The sequence below is a fragment of the Vespula pensylvanica genome, chromosome 19 (genome assembly GCF_014466175.1).
Source record: "Vespula pensylvanica isolate Volc-1 chromosome 19, ASM1446617v1, whole genome shotgun sequence".
NCBI lineage: Eukaryota > Metazoa > Arthropoda > Insecta > Hymenoptera > Vespidae > Vespula > Vespula pensylvanica.
In genome coordinates this window covers 3,177,535-3,188,492 of record NC_057703.1, presented here as the reverse complement: position 1 = coordinate 3,188,492, position 10,958 = coordinate 3,177,535, and the positions used below count along the sequence as shown (strand labels likewise).

Here is a 10,958-nt window from a genome sequence, read left to right as displayed (position 1 = left end):
ACAAAAAAGCTTCGATGGATAGATATATCGTTGGTAAAAAAAATGATTATCGTTAAAAAAGAAAGAAGAAGAGGAGGAGTAGAAAGATGAGGAATATGAGAAAGAAAAAGAATTCTTTTTCTTTTCTCATTCTTTTTCCTTTCGAAGCAAATGATTTAATTTCCCCATAAAAAACATTTAACAAAAGTGATACAATTTTGAGAAAAAAAAACAAACAAGAAAGACAGAGACAAAAAAGCTTCGATGGATAGATATATCGTTGGTAAAAAAAATGATTATCGTTGAAAAAGGAAGAAGAAAAGAAAAAAGAAGAAAAAGAGGACAGAAGAGAAAGAGAAAGAAGATATAGAAGAAGAAGAAGAAGAAGAAGAAGAAGAAGAAGAAGAAGAAGATGAGAAAGAGAAAGAAGTTCGACTTGATCGAAAGAGCGCCGAAGGGCGTCTCGCGAACACGAACTCGTTATTACCGGGTGAAACAGGAGGATGAGAAGTCTACCCTCTCGAACGTTACGAAAAAGAGAGTGGACGTGGTCGGAGGCGCCAAATTCCATAGAGAAAAAAAGAAATGGCGAGGGCGAGTAGTCTTCCTTACACGGTAGTATACGCAGTCGAGTCGAGGCGCCATTTTGGTGGCGGTACAACAGAGGCGTAATAACCAAGGGAATTCATGGTAATGGCGATAATGCGTGCGGCCGATCTCGGTCCGCATGAGAAGAGGTAAAAGAGGAGGGAGGTAAGAAGGGGGTGCGGCCCTGCAGCCACGTTACGAAAACGCTGGACGTAGTTACACATCGTACGTATGTACTTTAGTGTACTAAGTGAGAGAGAGAGAGAGAGAGAGAGAGAGAGAGAGAGAGAGAGAGAGAGAGAGAGAGAGAGAGAGAGAGAGAGAGAGATACATTTATGGTATATAGTGTGGGGGAGGGGGGTACCATCTTCGGTTTATCGAGTTTCTTTTTCCATCATGGAATTTTTTTTTTCTTTTCCTTTTATTTTTCTTTCTTTCTTTCATTTTTTTCGACTCCTTCTTACAAAGGGAGATATTATTTTTGTAATGGCGAAGTTCGTATTTTTGTATGGTGAGAAGGATTATGTTATTATAAGAAAATAAGTGATATAATGAGTGTATTAATTAGTAGATGAAGAATACAGGTATGTACATTGAGATTGTTAAAGAAAGAATTGATTTTTGTTTCATTCTTATTGTTTTATTTATGTAATATATCTATATAGAGTAATTTTGAGTGAGATGACTTTGGAATGAGACAACACATTCTTATATTTTGTTGATACTGTATGATTTTGGGATATTTTTACTGATAGGACTGATAATTATTAATAAAATACTTTCTATTTGTTTTCAATTAAAAAATTAGGTAAGTTAATTGTAATATAGAAATTAAAAAGTCTCAGAAATTTTAAATCATAATTTACTAACAATTTATGATAAATTAATGATTTTTTTTTCGTATATAGTAACTTATTCACAATATATTATTCACAAGTTATATTTATAATAGTAGAATGATATTGTTGTAATATTATTTAAAAAAAGAATAAATGTGTCGTCCTCCCCGATTCTTGGAATAGATAGCTCGATTTTTTCAAAAATAGACGACTCATCGTAAAATTATACATTATTATGTTCTTACGATGTAAAACCAGGTGCTCACGGAGATAGTGGATTTTTATTCTTTGTGTTAATCAATTTTATGACGGAGGTATATTATGCGCTTTCTTAAATGAAGGACAACAACCAGAGCAACGTGTGCCTCGTGTAACTAAAAAAAAATACGAAAGAAAGTAAAAAACCAAAACCTGTCTCACCTGGTTGGTCGAAAGCAATTAATAAAAAGACTCCTGTGAAAGACAAGCCAGACACAAAGCTAAATAAAATTGATTCGATACCCAGTTATACATCATTAAGTGTGGCTTGACGAATTAAAAAATGGATTAGGAAATGTTTCAAGAGACAAAAGTAACAAAACATGTTCAAAATTTAGAACAAATGCAAATTTAAACGTCTCTCTTACGAAAAATTCATCTTATGATTCATCTTCGGATGGTAATTTTTCAGATTTTATAGTCCAAATGTTTGAAGAAAATTTTGAAGAAGAAAATATAATGCTGAATAAGTCGATTTCAGGGAGTAATACCGCTTTACATCGAAACAAAACAATTAGACTCGATGTTTGATAGTGATAAGTGGTTTTACGAAGGATGTTTAACCTCTTATGGATTTATGTAATCTCTGTAGAGAAGTTGAGAAGAAGAAATAATTTTTCTTTCTATTATGTTTAAAATCTTTTTCTTTTTAATTGGACCATGATATCCGGAATTATAGAGTCATCTCACTCGATTGAGATAATGCGTCGGAAACAACTACATTTTTATTTTTTTTAATTTAGGATTATTCTTTAGTTTTATATTAATATTATAAATTTTCATATATCTACTTTTACGAATACATTTCTTTCTTAGATAATGATTATATTAACAATGTACTAAAGCTTTAAAAACAATGCATCACTTTTTCTATATTATATATATATATAAATATATATATAATATTGAATAAAAATTTGATTATTTTCTATTTACAATAAATACACACTTTAATATTTATAAATATATTTTTAGTAAATTTTTAAATATTTTAATTAAATTCTAATATTAACTGATATAAATCAATCCTTAGAAAAAATTCTGATATAATTACATTAATATTAGTAAGTAGTCTAATGTTTACTAAGTATATATATTTTTACATATGAATATTTCTACTAATTGTACAAATATATTTGTAATGTAGATAGACGTAAGACTAAAACAATTTTACTACAATAATATATTTTTAATGCAAAAATATATTCTTAAGAAAACTTCTAATATTAACGTGTATCGAGAACCATGAATAATCTAATCATATTCCTTTAGTTAACAAGTAATCTCAAATTTCAAATCTATATAAATAGAATATTTACATTCTCTATTAAATCTTCGATTAATAAAAATGATAAATAGTGTTACTTATTCATATAGAAAATATTGAACAATTATTTTATTATTGAACCAATAGCGACAAAAGATACAAGATATATGAAAAATATGAAAATTTGTTCAACTGGTATATCCTCTTACTCCTTCTTCGCATCTCTATTAATACATCAGAATAAATACATTCAAACATACTATTTGTTTTGGTGTCACGAACGTTGATATTCCGTAGGTAGAATCATCGAAGTGAGACCAGTCACGTTCTAATTGGTTGAAAGAACTTTATCGGATCTAAAACATTTACTTTGCTAAGGAATGGACCCTTTGAGTAGCTACATAAATTACACCATGACTTTTATATTACCTGAAAAGATCGTTTCTTTTTATGGTTGTAATTTAGCTAACTATTGTTCTAACTAATATAACTGAAAAACATAATACCAAATATGAATGACTTCCGTAATAGTTAGAATTTTGTGAACATGAAAGTAACAAATGTTTCCGTTAAACAGATAAGAGATGGATCATTTATCTTCCATCCGAGTGGAACCTAAAATTAGGTTTCAAGTAGATAGGACGTCCCATATAATTTTATCGCTTTAAATATCTTCGTTATTTTTAATGATATGGAAATATGTTTCAAGAAATAATTGTTTGTTTCGAAGGGGAGAAAATATAATGATATGAGAATTTTATTTTTTTTATTTTCATGTAGAGACTGTTTTTCTGTAGATATCAAGATGATGGATGTTTTTTTCACATATCATATACATTTAACATATACATATATGTGATAATATATGCATATATAGGTGTGTATATGTATGTGTGTATGTATATATACATACATATATATATATATATATATATATATATTAATTTTTTATGTATTTATTTTTATAAATGTTTTTTTTTTTCTTTGAATATAGATTAAATTGGCAATATACTAAAGCTTGAAAAAAGAGCGTTAATATAAATATATTTTTAATAACAATTCAAATATTTTCTAATTGTAATAAACAGATGTTTAATAAAAATATTATAATATTTACAAATACATTTTTAGTAAATTTTTTAATATTATAATTGGATTCTAATATTTATAAGTATAAATATACTCTTGAAAAAAATTTTAATGTAAATATATAAATATTCCTTAATGTGACAAATTTTAAAAACCATTAAATATATTTAAAGTACGAGTCTTTTTTCTATCTTTTTAAACAAAATATTAAATTTTGTGTGTGTACAACTTTTTGATATTTATTAAATAATAACATTTTACTCTCATAAAACATCCACTCTATACAACTCATAATAACAAAACATTTATTTGCAAAGTAAGTGCTAACGATAAAACACAATTAGTAATTTATTGTTAATTATACACTCTTTTTTCTTTAAGTAAATCATACTTAAAAAAAAAAATAATACAAATGACAATAGATCACATATTCGCGTTTAATATTTTTCATAAAATTTCATTCGATTACCGAAAATTATTGTAATTCGATATTATTAAAAATAATAATACATTTCTGATCAGATTAAGGAGATATTTTATTCTCTCCAGAAAATAAAAGAAAATGTGTGTAGCACATAAAGATTGATCTCCATTGTCATATAAACTATCAGAGAAATGGAGTCGATATCTTTGATTCGCGAAAACGTTTCTTTATTTGTACCATCATCCCATATATCGACGATTGTTATAATTTTTGTCGAAATGAAAAAAATAAGCAAAAAAAGATGAGAAATAATATATTAAAAAAAAAAAAAAAAAAAAAAATGGTAGACCCTCACCAAGAGTTCCGTCTAAGGAGAATGAATGCCTGTCGTTTCTCCACGCCCAGGAGCACAGATCACAGGTGGTAAGTCCATCGGTGGCGATGCCCTCCTCTGGAAGGTAAGGTGGCCTTGGTGGTGGCGGCACAAAACTCCCTATGACGGCCCATAACGAGTCTACGTCGTTGCCGACACCAGTGTAATAGAGCAATTCCTCTTCCGCAACACCGGCGAACCAATCCATGTCGTTCACGCTAGGACTAACTGTATTCGTACTAGTAGTTGTTGTACTGGCAGCAGTTGTAACCTGGAAGTGGAAGAAAACCAAAAAAAAAAATATTTTCTGTTACGCGTAAGATAAAAAAGAAAGAAAAGAAAAGAAAAGAAAAGAAAGGAAAGGAAAAGAAAGGAAAAGAAGAGAAAAGAAGAGAAAGAAGAAGAAAAAAGAAGAAGACAAGAAGTTTCTCGTAATTCTCGAAATTCATCGGGATATTTATTTCATGATATTATTATTTTATGATAATTCAATTTTCACGTTCACTTTTAGAAAGTGAGAAGAAATTGTTACGCTAATATGTTATTAAAAATGCTTTCTTATTCCTTTTTTTTGTTTTTAGAAAATGGATATGATATAAATAAATTAATACGTTTAGTTTATTATGAATAATTATTTATTAATTAGCTTATTATGAATATATTATTATTATAATTTATTATTATTCGTATGTTACAATAATAATAATATTTAGTATTACTGTATAGTATTACTTATAATATTTTATTATATGAAATTTATAACGTAGTAAAAAATAGCGTATTATAACATAATAATATTACAATATACAAATATAATTATAATATAAAAATATGCTCTCACAAAATACTGCTACTACTACTATTAATAATAATAATAACAATAATAATAATAATAATATATTATACATATATATTATATATTTAGTAATAATAATAAATTATATATATATGTATATCAATTATAATATTAACTACTATATAATACACTATTATTACTATAAGAATATATCAAGTTAAGATTATATTACTAAATAATATCACATATTATTACACTTACATTTATATTACAATATTTATTAATATATCATAATGATATACTAATAACGACAACTGTTTTCTTAGCAATTAATAACTCGTTTATATCTTCTCTTTTAAATAAAAAACTAAAAAAAGAACAATTTCCTAAATCCATTTCAATCAATAATACACGGATCAAACGATACGATTATATAATATTACATTTTCATCGCGTGCAAACGAATTCGACTTCCTTCCCAAATCAGCTAATCGAAAATTTAACATCACATTATTATCATGTATCATTATTTCTTTTAACTAATCTAAAATGAAAAAATAAAAAAATAAAAACAGGAAAAACCAATAAAAAAATAGAACAAAAAAAAAAGGAGAAACGTTAATAGACAAAAATTCTCTTAATATCACAAAAAAAAAATAAATAATTTCTTTCGAGATACAAGTTAACACGGAAGGAAGTTTCATTGTGGATAGATCGAAAAGTCACTCTGTTTATTCTCATCGTCATTCTCCTCCCTTCCCCTCCCGATTCTTACTCCGTTCATCTTCTTCGACGTGGTTTTTCCGTAGCATGGAAGGTGGTCGCAAGGGTAACATCTCTCAGGTACGTGAGGGCCTTCTTATAACACCCTCTTTATACATCGATTCGCTCATGGTGGCTTTTGTAGACGGCGTTCAGGATTATGGATGGGACTGGAGCGTGAGTTGACGGGGCTCTCTCTACTCGGCCCTTACCACGACTCACAATGGTACGCATTGATCGGCTTAATTACCGTGATATCGGCGTAATTAAAGCTCCGTTGTGCCGAGACCTTTACCTCGAAGGCGTCCAAGAAATCCGTGACTGGACTCCTGGCGTCAGAATTCTCTCCCTTTTCTCTCTCTCTCTCTCTTTCTCTCTTTCTTTCTTTCTTTCTTTCATTTTTTTCTTTTTTTCTCCCCCTTACCTTAGGTGCCCTCTCTGTCACTTCCTCGCGTTCCTCGGCAACACGCTTTGTTAATAAGCCATTATCCTGACTGTGACGTTACCTCCGACGAATCACCGTGTGTTCCACGCTTCAGGCACTTCCAATCCGGCTTTTTATTCCTCTCTCTCTCTCTCTCTCTCTCTTTCTCTCTCTCTCTTTCTTTCTCTCTCTCTCCCTCTTTTAAAAATACGCGCGTCCTTCTAACCGATCGGTCCTGCCTGTCCAACGGGAGAAACTTTAACGCTCGTAGAAGGAAGCGTTCGCTGCTCTTTCAACGGCTACGAAATCTTCTTCTCCTTGTTCAACAGTGCTCTCGCTTCGATCGATTTTCGAAGGTGTACCTCTCTATTGTATATGAGAGAGAGAGAGAGAGAGAGAGAGAGAGAGAGAGAGAGAGAGAGAGAGAGAGAGAGAGAGAGAGGGAGAAAAAAGAAAGCTTTTACCCTTCGCGAATTTAGGGTGTGGTCGCTAAGAGATTTTTTTTCCCTCTCTTTTTCTTTTTTTTTCTTTTTTTTTCTTCTTCTCTTTTTCTCTCTTTCACTTCTTCAAAGCTCTCTTGACAGACGTTTCCTTGCTCAGCCATTATTTGCATTCACCTCAAACCACTTTTTCTACTACTTTTTATATTTACTACGCGCGAAACGTGTTTCGGTTCAATGAATGGAATCAATCCATGCATAATCGTTTTTTGAGGGGAGGTTGGGGTTTTTTTTTTCTTCTTGACAGGAGGAATTTTGTCACGTATGAACGGACAAACGTTCTGTTTCGTACTGTCGAACTGTAACGTTTAAACGTTGTTGGTGATCGAAAGATTATTTTCAAGAATCAAACAAAATTTTGATTTATTTTAGACGAATGTTACGACTGTTCGTGTCTCTTGAATTCCGTTGGGTATGAATATTCGAAAAAATATATAATATGAAGTTTTATCATTTATTGAAATATTTAAATATAGATTGTAATTCAACGGCAATATATTTGGATTGATTTATAAGAGAATATTGTAATCGTTCGGGAAAATTTGTTTGAATTTGTTTACGAACATTTCAAATTTTGAATATTGATCTATCGAATTGAAACGAATAAAGGTTATTAATTAATGAACGGTTGTAAAACAAAAGGAAATTTGAATCAATTTCAGGAGAATATTACGATCATTGTTCGATGAAAATTTTTTTTAATTTGTTAGAAATATTCGAAAAAATATCTTCTGTTCTGTCGAATTGAAATATTTAAAGATAAATTGTGATTGAATCTCAATAAATTTGGATTAATATTTGTGAGAACTTTGTGATCATTCGAGAAAATTTGCATTAATTTTGTTACGAAAATGCGAAAGATTATTTCTTCTCTCGAATTAGAACATCGTAACTTTGCTAATAAATAAAAAATCATCTAATAAATTCGATTTATTTTACAAAAATATTATAAACTTGTAGAAGTTCAGATAAATATTATAAAATTCTATATAAAATTGTTTGAAGAAAATTTTATGAACTTTGTTATAAATTTTTGATAAAATATCGTTCTATCGAATTAAAATATTTGTTAGACTAGAATTAAAATTAATAGTTTTCTTCTTTTATTTTTAGAAAGATTTAATCTTTATTTAAGCGAAATTTCTTCAACTTTACTTTTTATGAATTTTCAGAAAAATATCATTTTATCGAATTGAAACGTTTGAACTTCGTTAATGATTGTATATCTGTCAAAATAATTCGGAACAATTTCAAGCTAATATTACAATCATTTGTTCGAAGAGAAATTTCTTGAACTGCGTTGCGAATTCTCGAAAAAAATATCGTTATATCGAATTGAAACGTTTGAAGGTCGCTGTTGAACGAACGTCCGTCATAAAAGTCTAAATCATTTTCTCAAAAATATTTCTATCTTCAAAATTCATTGCGTACAAAGTATTTATTGCGAATAATCGATCGAGAATTTCAAAAATTCTAATTTATACATTTTTCCTCTTAATTTTGAAAAAGATTTAACTTCTATTCGAGTAAAATTTTTCGAACTATATTTTTCACGAATTTTTGAAAAAATATCTATCGCTATATCGAAGTGTGACGTTTGAACGGAAAATATTACAATCATCTGTTCGAAGAACAATTTCTTGAACTTTGTTGCGAATTTATGAAAAAAAATATCGTTATATCGAATCGAAACATTAGCAGGTTGCTAATGAACGAACGTTGGTCATAAAAGTTCGGATAATTTTTATAAAAATATTTCCATTTTCAAAATTAATTGCGTACGAATTATCGCGAAAGATCGGTCGAGAAATTCGAAAGTTTCAACTTTTATTTTTTTTTTAAATTTTCTTTCCGAACTTTAAAAAGGATTTAAGCTGTTCTATCGAATTCGTCGTTTGTCTTATTGGATTAACGGAGCGAGGTTACATCGAATATCGGTGAGTAGATTTCATTATTTAATTTCTTTCATGTGCTTTTAATGACAAATAGTGGAATAACAAAGGAAACGAAATTCAGGATTAATCATAAGCACCGGAAAAAAGGGTGCATAGTGATTGATTTGCGAGCGTGGCGTCAACGTAACGAGGGTCGATCCTAAGGATTCAAGCCTTTCCTTTTCGATCTCGTCGGCTTTGCTCGTTATATTCCAAAACAGAGAACGAGAATAAGAGAGAGAAAGAGAGTAAGAGAGATAGAGAATATCTCGTTATAATTACGAGGCGTTGGCATTTACGAGCGAAGGGATCAAGTCTCTCCTCTGGTACCTGCCAACCCTAAACATCCTCTCTTATTCTTACGAGTCTCCCTCGTTTTTTGATAATCCGACTGAAGTCTCGATCGTTAAGAGAATCGTTAAAACATAAGAGGAATTGAGATAGAAAGAAAGAGATTGTGTGTGTCTGAAAAAGAAAGAGAGAGAGAGAGAGAGAGAGAGAGAAAGAGAGAGAGACGAATAGAAATTTTATTATAACATTTTACTTCAAAATGAATCTATGAATTACTTATGACTACTGGTCGTAAAATAATTAAAATAATTTTGTGTAAATGCAGAAGCTGCTTTTATTTTTTTATTTTCTTTCTTTCTTTCTTTCTTTCTTTCTTTCTTTTTTTAAATCCTTCTTACCAGACTTCAGTAAATAATAGAAAGGGAAACTAAATTGCTTAAAGAGAAAAAACGTTATCGTGTGAACTCGTAAAATTATTTCTTTATTATCTCTTCTTTGTTTATTTATATTTATTTTTCGTAAATAATCTTTTTTACCAGATCCCAATAGAGAGAACGAGAAAGAGAAAGAGAACGAGAAAAAAGAGAGAATAAAAACAAAAGTAATTGTTCAAACGGGCGAACAGTGGGATTGGGATGGGGTTAAAAGCGAGAACGAAGTTAATTTAAAAGTAATTAGATTTAAAAGCAAACAGAAAAATGTCAATAACGTTTCGAAACCCGAACTCGGTTTATATCCGGTAATTGACAAAATATTTTTACGTTTCCCGTAAACGTACGTTACTCGATAGCTTTCACACGGTGGCTATTGAAAAAAAGACGGAAAAAAAAGAAACGGACTTAACCGATCGCGTTCCTGTCGTTTCTCTCTCCCAAACCCAAAATTCCATTGGCATTGGTAAAAGAGAGAACGTACATACATTCCCTCGAAAGAGAAATACCATGGAATTCGCACCCTTTTACCACCCTGTTTGTCGTCCCATCGCCCATGACCCTCCATTCTTCCCTCTCTCTCCCTCTCTCTTTTTCTCTCTCTCTTTTTTTCTCTCATTCCTTCTTACTCCTCTCCTCCTACACATTTACAATTCTGACACATTCGGCTACGTTATATACAACACGTATAATCAATCCAGCGTACACCTAACTTCACTTACGCGTGCGCATACACGGAAATGCAAACGCGTAAAAGAAGATTTAAAAAAGGAAAAAAGGAATTTGCCGACAGTGTTTTTCGTCGTCGTAACTTTGGAATATCAAACGATTCCCAGAAACGAGATCCAACATTGTCTTTCGATCCTTTCAGTTCGTTCAAGATCCTTTCAGTTTCGATCTTCTTCGATGATGTCGCTTGTGTTGAAAAAGAGAGAGAGAGAGAGAGAGAGAGGGAGAGAAGAAGAAAGATATATATATATATATATATATATATACACATATA

At 30.2% G+C, this 10,958-nt stretch overlaps 1 protein-coding gene across 3 annotated transcripts in view; it reads right to left on the bottom strand.

Annotated features, from left to right (window-relative positions):
• The window catches only part of LOC122635709 (protein bunched, class 2/F/G isoform-like), a 136,736-nt gene that overhangs the window by 52,942 nt on the left and 72,836 nt on the right, over positions 1 to 10,958 (bottom strand). For all 3 annotated transcript variants that reach the window (XM_043826225.1, XM_043826224.1, XM_043826226.1), the window contains one exon: positions 4,800 to 5,088. In XM_043826225.1, coding sequence (XP_043682160.1) covers positions 4,800 to 5,088 — 289 coding nt within the window. The remainder of the gene's footprint in view (positions 1 to 4,799; positions 5,089 to 10,958) is intronic.